The following is a 22,188-nucleotide window of genomic DNA, read 5'->3' as shown; positions in this document are numbered from 1 at the left end:
CAGCCGGGACTGGGAACAGGTGCTTTGGTGTAGACGGGCTGCATGCATCACAAGTAGCAACTTGAGCTGCTGCACCAAACTCTCGCTTCCAAATACTCTTCTTTTTTTTTTTTTTAAAGATTTATTCATTTCATTACAGCCAGACATACACAGAGGAGAGACAGAGAGGAAGATCCTCCGTCCGACGATTCACCCCCCAAATGAGCTGCAACGGGCCGATGCGCGCCAATCCAAAGCCGGGAGCCTGGAACCTCCTCCAGGTCTCCCACGCGGGTGCAGTGTCCCAATGCATTGGGCCGTCCTCGACTGCCCTCCCAGGCCACAAGCAGGGAGCTGGACGGGAAGTGGAGCTGCCGGGATCAGAACCGGCGCCCACATGGGATCCCGGGGCATTCAAGGTGAGGACTCCAGCTGCTAGGCCATGCCGCCGGGCCCCCAAATACTCTTCTTAAAACAACACTAGGTCCAGAATCCTGAAGAACATATGAGGAAAAGCCCTGCTCCCGTGCTTAGCTCAGACCATTCAGTCTAGTCTTTAGACTGTATCTTCATCTTTCTAGCATCTGAAGAGACCAAACTCTCCTGCTGTGTTGTAGCCTTTGGTTTTTCCTCTGTTTTTATTGATCATCTGAGTTTTGTGTAGTGCCAACACAAAACATTAAATACACTTTACAATAGTGATGACCACTATTGCTTTGGGGCTCTTAGAGTATTTTTTCCAAGTTTAAGTGTCTTCTGAAAATTTGCATGTCAAGATATATGTTGCCCCTACATAGAATTACGATGCTGCCGCTTTTGCTATCATGTTCATAACTTTGTTTTTTCTCTTGCTTATTGCAATATTTGTTTACTTCTACACCTAACTCACCTTCTTTAGGCATTTAAAAAAAGATTTTTATTTTACTTATTTTGGAAGAGGTTCAGAGAGAGACAGAGATTTTCCACCCATTGGTTTACTTCCCAGATGGCTGCAACCGCCAGCACTGGGCTAGACTGAAGCCAGAAGTTTCCATGTGAGTGGCAAGACAATCTTCTGTTGCTTTTCCCAGGTCCTTAGCAGAGAGTTGAATTGGAAGTGGAGCAGCCGGGACTCGAACTAGCTGGTCTTACAGGGGCAGCTTTACTCTAAATACCACAATGCCAGTGACCCCTCCCACTTTATCTTCTAAGGGTGAATCACATTCCATTGTGTGGAAAGGTGTAATTTTCCAGCAAATCCCTATAAATGAACATTTCCTGTGTGTCTGGTGTTTTAAAGAGGCAAGCATACAGAGAAAGAATGTTTGTGTTCCATCTGCTAATTTACTCCCCAAATGCCACCAGGCTGAAGCCCAGAGCCAGAAACTAGTTGGATGGCAGAGACCCAACCCCTTGAGCCATCAGGGTCTGTGTTGATAGAAAGCGGCAGTTGGGAGCCAGCACTCTATACTATGGACTGTAGACAGGTTAGGCAGTATTTCTGCTCCTGTCTTCACATTTTGCTGAGTCCTGCTGCGTGTACATATTAGCCTGCATTTCTGGAAGAGACGTACGCAGGGTGCAAAGGCTTGTGGCAAAGGGTGGTGTGCATGTGTGTGTATTTATGCAAACCGTGTGATGTGAACTTGTGTGTATGTGAGAGGGTTTAGTGGAGACCACAATGTCCTCCATGATTGCTATCTGGTTAACTTTCTCAGCAACTGTGGGTGAATGAACTCCTCCCCTAGGGACTAATGCTTTTTCTTTATTTTTGTGCCAGTGTGTAGGCTGAGAGTTGTCAGCTCATTTTTCCCTGTGTGTTTATCTCCATCCCAGTTTTCCAAACACAGGCATACACATGAGAAAAAAATCAAAATCATGCAGTAGATGTGTCTGTGTCCTGTTCCCCTCTCACAGGAGGTCAGGGGTGTTTGTTCTGGTCATAACATTGCCCAGTATTGTTGTCACACAGAGTGTCCTCTTAGTTTATTCATGTCCTTAAACCTGCTTCCAAAGATCCCAGAAATGACAAGTGCAGTTGCCTCTTGGTGTGGGGAGAGGGGCGCAGGAACACACCCACATGCACCTGCGAGAGTACCAGATGGATGCTCAAGGCCGTTGTATACAATGGCATCATTTTTGCATGTGTGCTGTGCCCATCCATTTTATGAGTTATCTCCTAAGATTACTCATAACACTTAATGCAGCGTAAACAGTTGTTAAACTGTATTGTTGAAGGAATAATGACGAGGGGACAAAGAAAGTTTGCACATGTTCAGTACAGGTGCAATTCTGGTTTTTAGATACTTCCAGTGGGAGGCAGACTGAGATACTGAGGGCTGACTGTGAAAGAAAGGAAGAAAGCAGAGGGAAGACTCTTGCAGGGAACTGAGACAGGGCCTGACTGAAATTTGAAATCAGAGCGAGAGGTTGCTCTGGGATTCCTCCCCTACCCTGTGAAGGACAGCCCCAACCTCTTGTTTGTGTGCATCCTCTGTGTAAGGTGCTCTGAAGCACCATGTCTGTATTCCACGCATTTGCTGTTGCTTGGTTGGAGAGGGGCATGAGGATTATGATGCCTTCAGGGCATTTCACATCAGTGTGAGCATTGGGAAGCAGGTGTGCAGTGGAATGGCCTGTGACTGGCAAGTCAGAAGACCTGGCTTCAGATTCTAGCCGCTCCCCCACCAGCTGTGTTAACTTGGAGCAGATACCCAACCTCATTGGTCGCTTGGGGTCCATGGCTGAGGTTGAGCAGGGGTGGGTGGGTTTGGAAAGCATAGTGGAAAGGAGACTGATGGTTAGAAGTCAGTTCCTGCTTGCCCACTCACTCCGAAGTAACACCTCATAAGGATGAGGTTGGCTGGGCGTCAGCTTACAGAAAGGCTCTGACGTGTGGCAGGCCAGCTCAGGGTCATGCTTTGTCCGGCACTAGGGACACAAAGACGCACGCTGCCCTTGCCGTGACGTGGGGCTCAGCTCAGGGGCAGGAGATAGCTAGCCAGCCAGGCCCTTTGGTTATGTAACAGCAGTCCTGAGAAATGTCATAAGGGGTAAATCCAGGGTGACTTGAGTGTTAGACAGGATGCTGATGTAACCAGGGACTTTGGAGAGTGGCTTCCCTGAGAAAGTGACCTTGGTGCTGGACCCCAGGGATAGTCAGGAGCACACTGGCTGGGGGGAGCAGAGATGGCCTGGAGCACCTGAGGTGGCTGCTGTAAGCCCCTGCTCTGTTCTTCCATCTCTCCTTCATTCACTTAACAGTGTTGATAGAACTTGGCTCAGGCACTGTTCTTGGTGCTGCAGATACAGAGATTCACAGAATTTGTTTCCCCATCATGGGTCTTGCTGTTGCTCCATAAACAAGTCACCCCCTCAAACTTGAGGAGCCTGAAAGTGACCATCGTTTGACTGCTACTTAATGGTCTGGAGGTGGATTGGGCCCAGCTGTGTCTCAGGCTCATCCATCATTCCCATCTTGGAAGCTTTCTCAGATGGCGAGGGCTTCACGGGCAGCCTTGGCCTCTTGCCAGTATAGTGGCTTTCGGGCTCTGCGGAGCAGCTGGTCCAAGAGAGTGAGCGAGGATTAGGTGGCATCTGCCATGGAGGTCTGGCAACATTGTCACCAAGCCCATCCCAAAGGCCTGCCTGGGGCACCCAGTCCCTTCTCTTACTGGGAGTTGTCACAGGAAACTGGTGGACGCTCTCCTTCACTGCTCCCTGGTTGTGGTAGCGTTGGCCTCAACAGCACCCACCTGCCTTGCCTCCTTCGTGCTCACCAGTCTGCCCACACAGAAGTCTCTGCTGGCTCCAGCACTACCCTGGGGGTCTCACTGCCCACCCTTCCCACCACAGCCCCAGAGAATCTCCACTTTCTCTGTCCCTGGTTGTTTTATTGGCGGGAGGAGTGGGAGTGGTGGGAGGTGAGGTTGATGCTGCACCCCTTACTGCATTCACTGGATGTGCCTGGATGTAGGTCCCAAGTCCCCAAGGAGGCTGGGCTGGCAGGAGCAGCCTTGTAGAGCATTATGGGAAACTGCAAAAGAGCCAAGAGATCCAGTGAATATTCACCAGGAAAATTGAGACCTTGGAGTCCTCTACTTCACTGTCAGGGAGCCGAGGCTAGATGGCTGTTGGGAGCCCTGTGCTCTGTGTCATAGTGTTGTTGGCTTGATTTGCCCTTCCTGACATTTCACAAATGCACAGGAACTAAAATCAAAACAGAACCGAAAACCACTGTGAGAGCTTCTTTCAGCTCTGAGCCAGGCAGTCCCTGTATCTTGGCACCTGGTAGGCTCCCAAGGGTTCTGTTTGCCAGCCCTCTGAGCCTCCCTAGCCGGTGGTACCTGCCCTTGGTCACCCCCATGAGCAGGAGTGCTTGGCCTGCACTGCTTCTGAGCCACCCCTGGGGCAGGCCACAGTGCTCTAAAGTGTGTGCTCAGGCTCTGAGCACCCGCAGGCAGTGGCAGTAACAAGTTTTTGAGTTAAACCCTCCATGGGCACAGGGTTCCACTGGACTCTGTAGGGTGTGTGTGTGTGTGTGTGTGTGTGTGCTCCCAGCTGCAAGAGGCCACAGTGACACGTGTGAACACTCCCACGCATGGATCCATGCCATGTTTTCAAACAGCATACATAGACTTGGCAAGCTGGATTTCAGGTGTACCTGACTCCTGTGACTGGGCTGCGGGCTGCGGTGCACAGCACTTGGTAGGGGGTGTGTGTGTGTGTGTGTGTGTGTGTTTCCCTGTCTTTGAAAATGTGGCTTCTAGCACTCAGACACCCTTGCATTTCACATTCAGTCCCCTGGTGCTTTCCTCGACAGTTTGAATCAGTACATTCTGCTTGCAAAGTAAGGCGTTCAGACTGCTGTATTTTTGGAGTGGCTTTGTGGTAAGTGAATCATGCCAGCTGTGCATTCTTCTGTCCTGTTGTGGAGTTACTTACGGTTACTTTCGGCATTCTTGAAATCAAAATGCCAGTTGCAGATATAGCTACCTCTGAACATAAGAAAGCAGAACCGCAAAGTCGGATGGAACAGACTTCTTCCAAAATGTCAGAAAAAGCAGCAACAACAAGAGTACATACGAGTGCAAGTCTTGTCGATGACTTTGCTGTGTGCATCTGTTCTGCCCAGAGAAGCCTTCAGATGCTGCCCAGTTCATCTTCCATGAAGACGGGGGAAAGAAGCTGGAGGGAGAGGCTTGAGGTGTACTTCAGAGAGAGATGTACACATGCTCAGTGTCCCCTCCGGAAGGAATGGCAGGTGGGTCATTCATGCTGCGTGTACAAGGCTCTTGTTAGTGGGTCACACAGGTCACCGCCCACTGTACTGGAACAGCCAGCACCTGTGTTTTGACATGCAGTTGTGAGCACCAGGGCTTTGGCCACTCCGTCTGAAAAGTGCTGGTGCCGTCGCCAGATGACTTGAGGCTGAGAAGATCATTCTAGAATGCTTGTGTGTGCTGTCAACCTGATTACGGGTTGACCATGACTCTCTGCCTTGTTCCCTAATCCTCCAACAGAATGAATCCTTACCAAGTTTATCTAGTCCTTGAGGTCCGTCCCCAGGGACAGTGCCTAATTAAGACCTGGTCATGTGATGTGATTGCCAGTGATGGGGAGGGGCAGTCTGTCAGAGGTTTTTGGGAAAGGCTTCCCTCCTGTCTCTTGCACATTGCCAGGGATGGCCAGGGCACCTGCCAGGGCAGCAGCCCAGGAGCAGGACAAGCATAGAAAATGGCAGAGAGCAAAGATCCTGGCTTCCTGGGCATGCCTTAGAGCTGCTGAGTTAACCAATCCTGGAGCTGCCACCCTAACTTGTTAGGCAGAATGCCTGCAATTTTGGTTGCCTGTAGCCAAGTCATCTTGAAATAAACACATGACCAATTTAAGATTAAACAAAATATAGAATTAAAAAAGAACAAAGGTTACTGCATCTGTGTTTCATTTCTTCCCTAAGGGTGACATTGAGCTGGTGAGAGAGGAGGCATCCTTGCCGGTCACGGGAGTCTGTGTTTGTCCCCATCCCACCCCTGCTCAGGAGCACCTCTGCAGGAGGGCCAGTACTTCTTAGCACTGATGGCAAGCTCCAGGTTGGGCTGTTCACTGGAAGTGAAATGGCAGTGGCTTCAGAAGGCTGTGAGATTGATGTCTCTCTTCCAACACAATGTGAGCTGACAGGCAGCCCAGAGGTTCTTCTCCGTGACCCACTAGGCAGGGGTCTCCTTGTGGTGGATGGAAACTGGCTCATCGTCACCCCAGTGCTTCAGAGCTCAGGGAGGAGAGGCAAAGCCAAGTGGGACAAGGGCAGATCCAGAACTGCCAGCATCACTCACAGCTAGTAACTCTGGACAAAGATGGGCTCCACATATTTCATTGGGTTTTCACATATCTCGCTAAAGCCCAGAAGACTGCACTCACAAGAGGCCCTTGGCACAGCTAGAAGTATCTGCGACAGAGTGCTGGGCTGCTAACCTGTAAGAGTGAAGCTGAGACTTGAACTGTGCAAGCCAAGCTCTGGATATGCAGCCTGAAGCTTTGCATGCATTCTCATCTGTCCCGACCTCTCTTAGATACAACCAGGGGTCTCACACCAGGGATTGATTAAAACCTCTTTAAGTTCTGGCATGCTCTGACCTGCTCAAGTGGGCATTCTGTTTCTGGAGCAGGGATGGGGGACAGACAGACAGTGGGGAAGCAGGGCCTGTGACACACCTGTGGTTGGGAGCAAGCGGCAAGGATGAACCTTAGGAAAAACCAGTGCTAGCACTCACAGCCAGGTTAGTAGGAACTCGGTCCCATGCCCTGTGTGCCTTATATATCCCATGGAATGGTTCCCATTTCCTAGATGGGGAAACTGGTTCATCAAGATGTAGAGAAGGACTCTAGACTCAGCCAACTGACCCCTGATCCCAACTACTTAATTACCTGTTGTGGAAAGCATGGCAAATGAGAGGAGAGGTGTGGGTGGAGCCAGGTTATACGTGGTGTTGAATCAGGGAAAGGCATTGGCTGGTGCTGGCTTTGGATTGGCTCAGCTCTAGCTGTTAAGACCACTTGGGAAGTGAACCAGCAGACAGAAGATCTTTGTCTTTCCTTTCAGTAAATCTGACTTTCTAATAAAAAAAGGAAGAAACAAACAAACAAACAAACCCAAGAGACAGCCCGACCCTATAAAATGAGGGACAGTACCTGACGCGGGCTGGGGCTTCCAGCTGGCAAAGCTGGGTGGCACAGGCCTCCCTGCTCCCTCCTGCAGCAGAGTTGGCCATGTGCTGTAGGAGATGCCAGGAGGGTGTGCAAGTCAGCAGGGATGTTGTCCAGTTCCACTGCTGATCCACTCCTTGGGGTCGGTGGGTAAACCAGCCCCAGCAGAAACAGTGATAGCTTTATATCCTGCCCACCTGTGGGCACTGGGTCACAGGCAGACCCTCCCTTGGACCAGAAGACCCTGAGGAGATCATGGCTCTGGGCTTGTCCTGGCTTTTTCTAGGGGATTCGTCTGCTCTGTAACTAGGGGGTGTCACATCTCTCCACCACCAGGAACTGCTAGTACAACCTAGCTGCCCCCTGTCCCTTCAGTTCCTTTTTTTGTTCTTCAAGCACAGTCACAAATGCACCAACTCCAGTCTGCTCCCTGACACTGGGTTCCAGCGTCACCTCTATTAAGAACTGCACCTGCCATATCCCAGTCTAGGTGTGGTCTCCACGCTCCCTTCTCCACTTCCTCCTGACCCATTTGCTCATTGCTTTGCTGACCAGACTGTAAGCTTCCTTCATAGAAATCTTTATCACTTTTTTTTGTGTGAAAATGTTTAACTTCTAAAGTGCCTAGAAGCACCGAGTGTTATTGTGCCAGCCCTCCTGGAGCTCCCACAGTTGTTACTGTGTTGCCAGTCTTGTCCATCTGCCTCCCTCAAAACGTTTCCCTGTTTCCATTGCTGGTCCATCCTGAAATATTCCAAAGCAAATCCCAGGCCTTATATGATTCGTCTCATAAATATTATAATATACTTCAAACCTGCATTTTAAGGTGATTTAAAAAAAAACTGCCCAGTCCTTACCACTTTGAATGGTGCCTGACACCCATTGGCTTCAGAAAGTGTGTTATTTTGAGTCAACCAAATGAATGAATGGATAAATTGGCTTCACTTTTAGAAGCAAGACTGCAAATCAGCTGGAAGACTTCAGTCCCTGACTGACTGCTGTGAAACCCACCCTGTCCCACTGGCTGGGACTTTTCCTGAAGGCTCTGGAATCTGTCCATCTTCATCAGACTTCAAGATCGATTTATTCAGCCACACATCTTGGATTCTTCAATGAAACCTCTTGTATTAAAGTGACCTTGGAGAAGGAGGATTATTAAGATGTAGTTTTTGCTTGATTCAGGCTTGGGGCTTGGTTTCCACTGTCATGCTGCGTTTACTTAGGCCAAAATGATTATGATCCCCCAGCACACTCCCTAGCAATCCAAGGCTGGTATGCATCTAAAGGCTGTTATTTAATGCCGTCATTTCTATTCCTAGCCATGGTCTTTTAAGTGCACAAGTGAAAGATAATTAACTGCACATTTTCTTTCCTGCAGTCATGGTCATGTCTAAATCCTACATTCCGTACGCTTTGAAGGGGTCCCTGAGACCAGAGCCTGTGTCTTGTGGTGTTTCCACCTCTTCCAAGGAAAGCAGGCTAGGGGACTTGGGTTCTAGGATCTCTGGCGGTGGAATGGGAGCTTGTAAAAATTGTCTATTTTCCTCTTCATTCAGAACAGACATTTACCGGAATGGAATAGGAACTGCTTATTAACTAATTCTATTTTGGGAATTATTTTCTATCATCTCTGCTGTTATACTGCTCAGATTTGTTCTAATGTTTGTTTACCTTTTGCCATCTCATCAGGAATTCCAAGTAGTAACTCTGCTTCTGGATTTAAGGAATTTTGCCATGTAGGGTTATCACAGTAGACATCCGATGGGACTGGTCACTGTGTTACATGCAGCCTGGACATGTAAGAGTTGTTTCCCCCAGAAGGGTGTGTGGGCATTGGCGGGGTCACAGTACCTCATGGAGCTGGGAGCATTTTTTCCATGGGAGGAGAAAGGGCCTGAGGAATCAGCTGTGGGAGCTGTGTGCCTCTCCCTGCCAGTATGGTGGTTAAGTCTCCTCTGGCCTGGGCAGGAGCAGGCTGTGGGGTGTCTACCCGGGACCTAGAGCCCTGGCTGTTACGTGGCTGACTTGTTCGTCTGATGGGTGTGTAGAGGCACTGCAGTGGATCCTTTGGAGGGAAATGTGGAACAAGGACAATGAAGGGAAGTCCAGGGATTAGGTGACTTCTTGCAGGGCTGCATGAGGCCCCTGGCTGGGCATGGAAGGGGAGAGGGAGCCGAAGTTGCGGAGGGCACGCTGAAGTAATCAGGAGCTGCTTGGCTAGTAATGATCACCTTCCAGGGGCAGATCGGCCAGGCTGGAAAACTAGGGCGAGGCCAGACACTGCAGCTGAGCCCCTGGACAGGACTGCTGCTGAAGGAGCCCTGAGTGTGGCTGCACATGTGGCCACCTGCCCTGACAGATGGGGATGGATCCAGTGAGAGGGAAGTGGCCATGACTAGCACTTGGAAAGGAGCCCCAGCCTGGAACCGAGGCAGCAAGCAGCACAAGGGAAGGGTGCCTCTTTGTGTTCAGATAACTGTGTATTAGAGGTCTGTTTGCTAGCAACAACACCTGCGTGCACCTGCTCCACGTGCTACCTCTTGGGATATTGACCCCTCATTGCCACTTGCTCTTCCATGCTTTTATCTCCAGTCTTACTCGAAAAGCTGGATCCTGCAGCTAGAAGTAGTGCAGTCAGCCCATTGCCAGGAGGCTATGAAGTAGAGCCAAGATTTGAGCGCAGATCTACCCATCCCTGGAAGCTGGTCCTCTCCACTTCCCTAGGGTTCCTTCCAGTCCCTCCCACTGAAAACCGCAGACCAACCCATGGCCGTGGAGCCAGGCACTCTGGGTCCTTTATTGGACATGAGAACACACACACAAGCACACACACACACACACACACACACACACACACACGTAGACACACTTGCATCCCCCATCCCCTGGGGTCCTGGCACTGGCTGCAGTTATAAACTTCAAATCTATGTGAATTTTGGGTTGTATCATCCTGATGCAGCCATTTAAAAATTAAGAACATGCATGATCTTCAATCTCCAAATCTCTCCTAGCAAAATGGGCTTCACAGGACAGCATGTATTTATCCCGGAGCTTGGGGTGCCTCTGGCCAGACTGTGTACACCCTGGGGTTGTGCTGTGCTCACAGCAGCCTGCTCCCTTGCTCAGGACTCTGCCAGAGCTGGGGGCCGTCAGAGGGGAGTCAGAGTTGGGGAATGAGGTAGAGGAGGGCGCAGAAACTCCAAGAGCATCGTGGGGAAGTGGTGGATATGAGTATGTTTCTCTAATAAAAAGTCACGGGTAGGTAGAGCCAAGCCTAGAAGCAGTAAGGCAGCGAGAGTCCCAGCCATCTGCTTAACCCAGTGTATTTTCTGTCTTACATGCAGAGCTAAATATAGCCCCTTTCCCAAACAGCACCAGCCACATAAAGAATGTAGACGAGGTGGGGACTGGCATGTTCTGCCTGCAGATGAACATAAGGCACTCGTGAATGTTGGCTTAGAATGGCCTGGTAAAGATGCAGTGCTCTTCCTCTTTCTTGTATTAGCTGGCTTTTGCTTTTATTGAGCACCTATGTTTGTTGGCTTAAAACAGCACTACAGGGGCCAGCATTGGGTACAGCAAATTAACATCCCCCACACATCCCTAATGAATACAGGTTTGAGTCTCAGCTGTTGTGCTTCTACTCCAGCTCCATGCTTTTTCTCCTGGGAAGGCAGCAAAAGATAGTCCAAGTGTGTGGACCCTTTACTACCCATGTGAGAGACCCAGATGGAGTTCCAGGCTCCTACCTTTAGCCTGGCCCAGCCCAAGCCGTTGTAGCTGTTTGGTGGGGAGTGAACCAGTGGATGTTGGAAGTCATTCACTCTCTGCTCTCCTTGTTGCTCTTTCAAACGCATAAATCTTTTAAAAACCATGCAGTCTTTGCCTGTGGATTAGCCATGCCGTCTACTGCTGAGAACTGCCTACAGGTGGCATGGCTACCGCTGGATGCTCTGGATGGCTGCACAGGCCAAGGTGGTGTTTGGTCTCGTCAGGGACTGGTCACTTCAGCTCAGCTCCAGGTGGACCTCGTTCCCCAGCTGCTGAACCTGTACCTCTGCCCAAGATGGCCCCGGTGCTGCACACGTCACAAGGAGGGACAAGCTGTAGAATCTGCTTGCAGCGCGTTTGCCAAACCACCTATCTAATATGAGAGTTAGTGTAGGAGGCTGCACAAGGCCTGGCTCCAGAAATGCCTAAATAAATTGGGGTAAGGGTTGGGGGAAGGTGTTCCTTTGACAAATCTGCCCTGCTGGAAGCCAGAATTCTGTCCAGGCAAGTAGCGGTCATGTCCACTTAAACACCCCCTGGAGACAGCACTGAATGTGCTGCAGTTTAATCTCCCAGGAAAAGGTGACATTGGGCGCATGCAATGGCTCAGTTAGCTAATCCTCCACCTGTAAGTGCCAGCATCCCATATGGATGCCAGTTCATGATCCAGCTTATCCACATTCCATCCAGTTCCCTGCTTGTGACCTGGGAAAGCAGTGGAGGACGGCCCAAATCCTTGAGACCTCTGCATTCATGTAGGAGACCCAGAAGAAGCTTCTGGCTCCTGGCTTCGGACTGGCTCAGTTCCAGCCATTATCGCCATTTGGAGATCTTTCTTTTCTGTCTCTTCTTTTCTCTGTAAATCTGCCTTTCCAATAAAAATAAATAAATTTAATAAGAAAGAAAAAGGAAAGGTGGTGTCAAGGTGCACTGGCAACCCTGGGAAAGCTACCTCAAGTCTTGGTGGCTTCCACTGCCTGTCAGTGAGGCGGAAAATCCTCGCAGCCCGGCAGGAGGCAGCACAGGTGCAGGGGCCCCGGTCTGGCAGCCGAACAAAGAGCTTCGCTTCCCCAGTGCAAACACAGAACACAACGAGGCAGGCCTGACCTGGGAAATGATGAAGGCAGAAACTCCACAGGCACCCAGAAATCAGGGGCAGGTGACTTCCCAGGTCTGACCCTGGGTCTGTGAAGCAGAGCTACAGAGGGAGGCAGTGGAGAAGAACCTGTCAGTGTTAGAAGAACAAAAAATGGCTTTGAAAACCCCATCCCACACCCCATCTTCCAGGAGGAATAAGAGGTGGCCACATGCACTGCGAAGAGGCGAGTGATAGAGCAGGTAGCAGCCGTGGTCTGTGGTATGCCTGCTGTGTGCGCTGGGACCACCCTTGGCCTTTGCTTCCACCCTCCCAGCACCCCTGAGCAAGCCAGCCTCATGAAACCAAGTTGGTCCAGTGTCTGATCCCAGGGCACCATGCTCTTGCTCTGTTCCTTGCTGCTGAGGTGGTCTCACGGAGCAGCCTCTCTGGGCAGCAAGAACACAAGAGCCTCCACAGAGCAGAGTGTGGAAGGACACCCCTCACACCCAGGCCGTCTTCCCAGGCAGGAAAGAATAAGATGCTGGCATAAGGATGAGGAGAGGCCCTGGAGTGTGGACACCACAGAGGTTCCAGTTTTCTTGAGCCTTTTCTCCCTGCTGCATGACCTACTCTCCACCCACTCACCCCCACCAAGATGAAATGATCGCCTTGGGGTGGCACGTGGTGCAGTAGGTGAGATGCCATGTGGGCTGCCCACATTCCAGATGAGTGCTTGCTCTGAATGCCAGCTTCCTCCTGCTGTGTACTCTGAGAGGCTCAAGTCCTTGGATCTCTACCACCCATTTAGAAAAGTCAGAATTTGTGTCTCTGGCTTCAGCCCCACCTAGCCATGGCTGCTGTGGGCATCTGGAGAGTGAGTCAGACTCAGGGACTCACTGATGCCTCAGGATGTCTATGAGCAGGAAGCTGGAGTCAGAAGCCAGGATGGGACTGAAACCCAGACACTCTGATTTACGGGGTGCCAGCATTCTGAGTGGTAGCTTAACTGCTGTGCCAAAGGAGGGCTCATTTTGTTTCCTGGCAACTCTACCTGGTAACCTTGATGTTGGGCTTTTCTGCCTTGGTTCATGGGAACCGCAGAGGCCTGCTCTGCACTATGTGAGCAAGATGATGTCAGGAGCTCCAGAGAGTTGGCCTGCACTGTGCATGGTGAATTTGAGAAGCTAAGGAGATGGATGGGTTTGAGCAGAATTAAGTCCAGAGGAGCAGAGTGAAGACGAGAGCCCCCCTGGCAAGAGGCTGCCAGGATGAGCTCCCATCCAGGATGGGATGGCAGCAGGGAGAATGCTGCTGCCCCACCAGTATGGAAACAGGATGGCTAGCCTTTGGAGGTAAACATTGTTGCTTCCAAGTTCGTCCGCCAGGAAGCTCAGCCAGTCAGTAAAGCCTGCACAGGGAGGAGGGCAGGGCGGCTGGATCTGCCTTGGGAGTTGTTCCTTTACTTTACCATTGAATCCAGAGGCAAGGGACCCTGCAGGCCAGGTGGGGACACAGAGCCCACTGGGCCTGGCGCTTTGCATCTTGAATTGGGATTCTATGACATGAAGGAGTCACCCTGTCTGTGGCCAGAAAAGAGTGCGCCTGGGCCACCATAGCCAAGCCTTCATTCTGGGTCTGTATAGTGATCTTGTCCTCCTCTTCCTTGGGGTTCAGGACAGAAGTCCTGGCTGTGGCCCTTCACCAAGCCCAGGTTGTGCCAAATCGTGTGTGTGTGTGTGTGTGTGTGTTGGGTGCTGGTTAAGGGGAGCTTACATTTGAGAAACAGAAAACATTTTGGGGGGCTTGTAAAATGCACAGTGAACTGGAAATGAAAGGGAGCTCATGAGACTTTGTGATCTACCTCCCCAATCCAGCCCCAGTCAGAGAGGGTGGGTCCCCAGGAGGGAATGGCAGATCATCTTGTCACAGGGAGACAATGGCCAGGGGTTAGATGCAGTGACTCAGAGGGACAAAAGCAGTCCTCACTTGGCAACATAAAATTGTGTTTTATCGGACAGGTCAGGTGCTGGACCTCCAGGCGCCAGCTCCGTTGTGAAGGGCAGCTGCCAGTCTTTTAGCTGGTGTTTTCTTTTGGGTTCTTAAAGGAATAGTTCTCACGCTCGCCTGAAGGGCTACTGGGCACTCAGGCTAGCAGATGTGCAAGCTTTTCAGTAGAGCAGCTGTTGAGCCGTAATTCCCCTTTCGGCTTACCCAGGTGTACAATCTTGTGCCCCCCTCACCACAACAGCACATGAGCCTTTGCCTGATTCTTGTCCATCAGGGCTCCTAAGAAGATCGTACAAGGGATCCTCAAAGGTTCATGGGAGTGAGCTGGTACAGGTGGAGACCTCACCATCTGGCACCCATAGGTGCTGGACAGACATCCCATACAGTTTCCTTTGGGATGGTCACCATCTCTGAAATATCTCATCCTATTAATGTCAGATAAATGACCCATTCATGAGCTGCTTTCCTGGGAACTCATAGGTAGCATGCTTGCTGGGGGCTGGTTTGAGGGGTGTCGGGTCACAGACTAACCACACAGTGCACCACTATTCTCCAGTAGGGGAGGGGCAGGGCAGTCACGTTTCCCTGGATGATCTTCTGTTGACAAACTTGGTCCTCCACCTCTGAACACTTGTTTGTTCTGTGCTCTGTCCACAGGACACATGCCCAATTCGAGGTGAAGCCATGAAGACAAAGCAGAACGGATCATAATGCTTTTCCGTAACCGTTTCTTCCTGCTGCTGGCCTTGGCTGCCCTGTTGGCCTTCCTGAGCCTCAGCCTGCAGCTCTGTGAGTTGGGGCTGGCTGGTCCCTGTGTGTGGGCATGGGAGGAGGGAGCCATGAGGCAAGCTGGTGGGAATGGGGGCTGCCCCTGTGGGTGGTTGTGGGAGGAGGGGGCCGAGCTGGTGGGAATGAGGGCAGCCCCTGTGGGTGGTTGTGGGAGGAGGGGGCCAAGCTTGTGGGAATGGGGGCTGCCCATGTGGGTGGGCATGGGAGGAGGGGGCCGAGGTGGTGGGAATGAGGGCTGCCCATGTGGGTGGGGCATGGGAGGAGGGGGCTGAGCTGGTGGGAATGAGGACTGCCCCTGGGGTGGGCCTGGATAGGCGTGGGAGGAGAGGGCTGAGGGCCAAGCTGGTGGGAATGAGGGCTGCCACACAGTCTGTGAACAGTGAAGTTTGAAGACAACAGAGTCTGCTTACTGTCGGTGCTTGTGGTGGATGTTTGCAAGCAGGAGTCCTGGTGTGTTCTGGCACATGCGGGGAGGCTGGGTGGTGTTTTAATGTATCTATTTGAGAGAGAGAGAGAGAGAGAGAGAGAGAGAGAGATCTCCCATGCATGGTTTCACTGCCTGGGCCAGACAATAGCCAGGAACCAGAAACTCAATCCAGGTCTCTCACATGGGAACCCAGTTCCTGGAGCCATCACTGCTGCCTCCCAGGCTCTGCATTCATGGAGGCTGGGAGCACAGCTGGGACTCAAATCCAAACACTCTGAGGTAGGTGTGTTAAATGGCAGAGCTCTCACTGCACCAGATGCCTGCGCCTTGTGACAGGGTTTGGCTTTTGCACGACTTCTTCAGTGGGCTGGTGATTCACATATCTTTTGTTGGGATCCCCGAGGAGGAGCCCAGCTAGATGTCACCTGCCAGGCCATGCCTCCAGAGAGGCAGAAGCCTCAGGCTGGAACTCCTTGGTCAGATGTTGAGGTCACCCGTGGGCAGCAGCCTGCGCATGGGTAATCTCTGGCATGGTGAGGCACCAACTTCCCGAGGAAGCCAGCCTCAGGTCTCAGCACCCAGCCTCCCCATTCTCAGGATCTGTCCACACCCGTGCCCACCATGGCCTCCTCAGGAGCCCGAGAGTGGCCATCCTGCAGCACACACCTGGCCTGCTTGTCCCTGATGCCTGTGCCCAACCATACCCTCCGCTGCCTGGGGGAGACCTCTGCCTATATCTCTCCATTCTATCTGTCCCCTCTCAGTGCCTGCCTCTTTACCCCAGGAGCCCTCATCCGTGCCTGCTTTGCTGTGACCAGGACGCCCTACAGCCGTTAGCCTCCCTTCATTCACCATGGAGCATCATCATGTTCAGTTCTGTGTATGGAACTGTCTGTTCTTTGAGAGTGGGCAATATGTCCTGTCCACCCCCATCCACCCTCCACCCTCCACCCGCACCACACACCATCATAGCCCAGGAACCAGCCCTGCCCAGCCCAACACACACCACATCACACACACACACACACACACACACACCACCATAGCCCAGGAACTAGCCCTGCCCAACCCAACACACACCACACACACCCCCACCCCACCACAGCCCAGGAACCAGCCCTGCCCAGCCCAACACACACCACATCACACACACACACACACCACCACCACCACCCTATAGCCCAGGAACTAGCCCTGCCCAGCCCAACACACACCCCCACCCCACCCCCACCCTGCCATAGCCAGGAACCAGCCCTGCCCAGCACTTAGTTGCTATTTTGTAAATGTTTGTTTAGCATATGAATCTGCCTGCTATGAAAAGCTCTGCTGCTGTGTCCTGGAGGCTAAGCAAGTATCTTTGCGGTGCTGGAAGCTGTGTCTTCCCTCTGCCTTGCTTGTCCACCTGCCCCTGAGGAGTAGGAGTCCAGTGGCTGGCCGACCCCAGCACCACCCAAGGCATGGCGGTGATGCCAGCCAAAGGGGCAAGTGGACCAGCTGGGGGGATCTGGGGCTGGCTCAGCCCTGGGAAGCCACAGCTTGAAGAACAGAAGCTGTGAGCTGGTTTCCCAAGTTCAGCTCCAATAGTGCCCTGTTCCTCGTGTGCATGCCTGGCGCACCTGACGGGCCGTTCCTGAGGGTATGAGGTCTCGTGCTAACCCTACGGCATTGGGAAAGGGGTGAAAGCAAATGGGCAGAAAGTTTCAAAATCCAGATGGTTAATGAGCTGTAAAGTCAGAGAACGTGGTGGGGCTTTCAGCAACAGACCATTAAAACTTCTCATGAGAAACTTTCCACACATGGGCTGGAGCAGGGGGTGGTCCTGTCGCCCTGGCGTCAGCCGTACTGCTGTTGCGTGAGCTGGTCTCCGCGTCACTGAATCAGCCTGTGTGTTTTGCTTATGTAACTCTTCTGAAAGTACCTTCTGTTTGAAGAGAGCCAATTTTTAGCCATGGCTTTTTTTTTTTTTTTAAGGAAAAATTTTACAGGATAAATTAGCCTGGCTGGGTGTGAGCTCTTTATTCTTGGATCGACTAGAGTTGGGAAGGAAGCAGGCATGGATGTTCTTGCTGCTCTTCTACTTCTTGGTAAATTTTTCCTGGGATTTCCCCCTTGCCATGGAAGGGAAGTGTAATTGCCTCGATTTAATTGCTTTGCTGGTTGCTTCTTCTTATGGTGTAAGAAACTTGACTGCTTCACAATACAAGGTTACGCTTCAGGAACTGTTATGTTTTCATTCGTACCCTGAGATATGTGGACTTTTTTCCCCCATTCCTCTTAACTAATTTTTGGGGTGCCAGATTAGGTCGTGTAATGTTTGTAATGGATGTATTCAAGGCTACCAAATATTAACTGGAGGTTTATGTTTGTGCTTCAAGGAAACAGTGTAGTTTTGTTTTCTGAAATGGCTTTGCATTTTATTTGGTCTCATTGGTCATTTTCCGATGTGTACAATATGAAAATGTGACAGCCCAGATTCTTATGATTTACATATGCATTTCTTCCTGTGGGTACAGAGAGTGCCTGGTGAATACACACGTATTTATGACAGGCTTTGGGGTGTTGGCTGCAGCGGGCGAGGCAGTAGAGAAAGGCTACAGAAAGCGCTGGGTTTGGTTCATGTTGGTCTCAAATGAATGACTTGGTAGATGCGAAAAAGACTTGGTTTTGTATGTTCTAATCATTGAGGTTTTCAAATTTAGAAATTGGGGCACTGCAGTCCTGGTAGTTTGAACTGGAGTAGGGGGTAAGTATGGCTTGCATGTTCTCAGTTCCTATAGTTAAAGCACTCACATTAAAGGGTTCTGGTAGAGACATGGGGAAAGAGCGCCTGGCCGTGAACACACAGAAGTCATTAATTCTCTGCTGGCTTGTGGGCACCCACATTCCTTCTGTGAGCCAGCATTTGGCTCTCGTTTCGCCATGTTGTTCCCATTCATCCTTGCCTGGATTGTGGCATTTCAGGAGCACACAGGCTTAGTAAAGGTAGTGGTGGCAGGGTCGGGGGAGAGGGTGGCGAGGAGGTGGTGTGAATGTCAGCTTCCTCGCTGAGCAGGGAAAGAGATGGCAACTGGTGCTTTGCAAAATTCATGGGAGAAGGGAGACTTTTAGAAAAATTCTTGGATCATGGAAGCCTGTGTGCTAATTGTTGCCTGCCAGGTTGGGGCCAGAGCAGGGACTTTGTAGGGAATCCCACCCTACCCACAGACCAACATAGGGTCCCCTCATGAGGCACCGTCGTCAGAATCCAGGGCCCTGGCAATTCCAAAAGGCTGCTCACCCTTATGTTGCTTCCACCATTTGGCAAGGGGGCTGGACAGCTTTTGAAATAGAGCATACATTGATGGTCACACAGCACATTTAAGAGCAGAGATGTGTTCTGAGAAGGGTACGGGGCAGCTCTGTGATTATAAGCATTGTAGCATGTGCTAGATGGTGGATCCAACTGAAACTAGCTGAGAGTGAGCTTGGCAGCTGAGCCGGTCCCCCAGCCAGGGGACTGTGTCACCCTCGGCTCCTGTGCTGAGTGCGTTTGAAGCAGGAGAGCCCGATCCACAGGGTGTCATGCGTGCTGGGCTTCATGAAGACCTTCGATGTTTTCCTGCCGCAGGATTGGGGGATGGACCAAGGTGTAGTGGACTGTATATGGGTTGAGTCTCTCACCTGAAGTGCTGGTAGCCAGCCGATTTCAGACACGGTGGCTTTCTAACTATGGAATATTTGCATACATGTGGTGAGATATCTTGGGGATGGAACTCAAATGTTAGCACAAAGTTCACTTGTGTTTCATATACACCTTCTGCGCAAGTTCTGAAGATAACTCTGTATAGTGTCTGCACACTCTTGTGTGTAAAACAGTCCCATGATACAGATTTTCCACTGGTGCTGTCCTATCAGCTCTCGAAGTTTCAGAGTGTGAGGTCTGTGGAATCTCAGATTTTCACACGAAGGATGCTTGATTTTAAAGCCACACTGAGGTTCTTCCTGGGCGTTTATTTTCATGAGCCAGACACAGAAATAAGAAAGGGACTCAGAAGTAGACACTTCCAGTGTTAGCCCGCATTCAGTCAGCTCCACTTCACCATTGTCACTGAAGTTTTCAAGTTAGCATTTTGTATAAATCTTAATTTCTGCAGGGGGAGTTGCTTTCCGTTTGATGGCTGGATGTTTTAATTTTGGTTTCCATCTCAATACTGTGTATCCCACTGACCCATTAGAGTGAAAGAGTGACAAGCTTACCCTGGCAAATGGGCTTCCGTCACTCACATGGTAGTTGTCCTGGAAGAAGAGGAGCTTGGGAAGCAGGTCCTTCTGCAAGCTCTAAGGGGCACATTTGCATTCGTGACCATGGGTCATTCCAACTTTTCTTCCAAGGTGAGAGTAATAATGCTGTTTCGTTCTCATCCTCTCTTTTCTTACTCTGTCTGCTTCCCTCCATCCCTCCCATTTTCCTTCCATCTTTTCCAGCATTTAAGAGAATTTCTCATCGGGGTATTGACCAAGGTGTTGAGATGTGTGTTTGAAGATGCTGGTTGCAGTGTGAGTTAAACGGGAAGCAAAGGGGGGCGGGATTCCCATGGCCCTTGCGCCCTCTTGGTCACTGGTCCTGGAGACCTGCCCGTGTTCTTCAGAAGACATCCCTCCTAAACTCCGTAAAAGTACACCTGCTTCCTTTGTATAGGAATGTGCACACAGGTATTCCTGAAACTTCATGGGAAAATGCAAGTGTTTTCTAAAATTGGAAATCCGTACATAAGAGGAGGTCTTCCAAAGAGCCCTAATAATATGAAAACAACTATACGTGGAATTTTTGCACCCAAACACACTCCCATCTTCTATGAGCTTTTAAGTCCCATGTTCACAGTGTGTGTGTCTTCCGAATCAGCAAGGTGACTTCTCTCCTCTGATGTGAGGAGTGGATGGGGCAGGCACAGTGGTCAGCTCACTGCTACACCAAGTGCCCAGTCCAAATCCTAGCTGCTGTTCTTCCCATCCAGCTTCCTGCTGATGGGCACCCTGTGGGGTTACAGGTGCTGGCTCTGGCTTTTGTAGGCATTTGGGAAGTGAGCCAGTGCAGGATGTTTAAGTCGGCATAACTTCAGCCTGAGAGGAGCCAGGGATGCGGTGGTGTGTGACTAGGTCGGGGGTGTGCCAGCTGAGCTGCCTCCAGTTGAAGCCTCTCTCTGGGCTTGACCACAGAGCCACCACCCTATGTGGAAGCAAGTGGTGGTCAGTGTTGGAACCCTGTGCTCTTAGGAGCAGCTTTTCTCTGGGGCTGCACGCAAAAACAACTGAGGTAAAAGAAGTCATTTGGGCAGATTCTGAGTCCCATACAAAAGGAAGAACCCAGTGGGTCCCTGGGGGAGCCCACACCCGGCCCCCTGTGTGGCTTCAGGAGGGGAAGAGTGGGGAGCTAACCTGCAGCAAGCAGCACTCACCAGTGATCTCCCAGCCCAGCTGCCCTTCTCTCTTCCTGTGCCATCTGAGGGACTGGGCACCCCCCCCCCATCAAGGCACAGCCTCCTACAGGCCCTAGAACCCACCAGGATTCTACCTGTTCTCCAGGCCCAGGGGTCTGCTGCAGGGCTTAGGCCTCACCCTTAACTATGTACCCAGCTACTTGAAGCCATGACTTACTGCCTTCTAGGGTTAGCGTTAGAGGGAATCTGGGATTAAAAGTAGCGGTGGGACTCGAACCCATGCACTCTGGACGTGTGATACCCAACAGGACACCACAAGTGGACAGTTTCATACCGTGACACTCTGTTGTACACAAGATTGTGCAGACAGTATATAAAGTTATCTTCAGAACTTGTGCAGATGGGGTCTGCGAAACACAAGTGAACTTTGTGCTAACATTTGAGTTCCATCCCCAAGATATCTCACCACATGTATGCAAATATTCCATAGTTAGAAAGCTACCGTGTCTGAAACACGGCTGGCTACCAGCATTTCAGGTGAGAGACTCAACCCATATACAATCCACTAGATCTTGGCATTCTGAGGGCTGTGTTCCCCAAACATATCTTCATGAGCGCCTGCATCTTAACTACTGAGCCAAATTCCTGTTCCTCTGGTTTTTTTTCCCCTATATTGATTGATTGACTGGTTTGAAGAGCAGAGTGACACAGAGACATTCTCCACCTACTAGCTCATTTCCCAAAGAGCTGGAACAGCCAAAGCCCGGAGCTCAGCATTCCGTCTGCATCTCCCACATGATTGACAGGGATTGGAGTATGTGGGCCATCCTCCACTGCTCTTCCAGGCCACAAGCAGGGAGCTGAATCGGAAACGGAGTAGCTGGGACCCAAAGCTGCACTCCAGTATGGGACTGCACCTGCTGTGCCACAATACCACTCCCTTGCCACTTCTTTTCTTTTTATACCATGATGTTAGATGACTATTTTTCCCTGAGCTCATGCTTATATGAAGTGTAAAGATCCCTTCTTATTTTGAAAAAAAAAATTGGAATTAGAAACTTGTATCTCGGGGCCTTGGTGCATTCTCAGCATGGACCACATGGTCTCAGAGGTCCTGTGAGTCCCCTAAGTCAAATTCAAGGGGTGGCACAGCCCCCATTCCAGGGGTCTGGAACCATGGCCTTCACCAGGTCCTCACAGCAAAGGATGGAAGTGAGCATACAAGCAGGCTGGGGAGACAGTCCTTCAGGTGCTTCTGTGTGGGCTGGTCTTGGGCGTCCCCATCAGTGTGTGCTTTGGGTCATGATCTGAACTCTCCGGTGCCTGCACGATCTACTCCCAGGGAGCTGTCAGGTCAGCACTCCACCCCGTCCACCCACCAAGGAATGTGAGTCCAAGTTCAGGTCTCCTGAGACAGGGAGAAGCTGAGCCTATGAGAACAGTGTGAGGTGAGAGCACTCCTGGTGGGGTGTGCTGAGCCCAGCCCCGTGAGTTCTGGTGCCCTGTTTCATCCCTTGCCAGCTCAGCACTCTGGG

At 51.0% G+C, this 22,188-nt stretch overlaps 1 protein-coding gene across 1 annotated transcript in view; it reads left to right on the top strand.

Annotated features, from left to right (window-relative positions):
* Positions 1-22,188, top strand: part of PXYLP1 (2-phosphoxylose phosphatase 1) — a 46,520-nt gene that overhangs the window by 10,893 nt on the left and 13,439 nt on the right. The window contains exon 2 of the mRNA XM_058657097.1: positions 14,678-14,809. Within this exon, the coding sequence (XP_058513080.1) occupies positions 14,731-14,809 (79 nt within the window). The 5' untranslated portion in view covers positions 14,678-14,730. The remainder of the gene's footprint in view (positions 1-14,677; positions 14,810-22,188) is intronic.

The sequence above is a fragment of the Ochotona princeps genome, chromosome 30, assembly GCF_030435755.1.
Source record: "Ochotona princeps isolate mOchPri1 chromosome 30, mOchPri1.hap1, whole genome shotgun sequence".
Classification (NCBI taxonomy): Eukaryota; Metazoa; Chordata; class Mammalia; order Lagomorpha; family Ochotonidae; genus Ochotona; species Ochotona princeps.
This window is presented reverse-complemented; position numbering and strand designations above follow the sequence as displayed.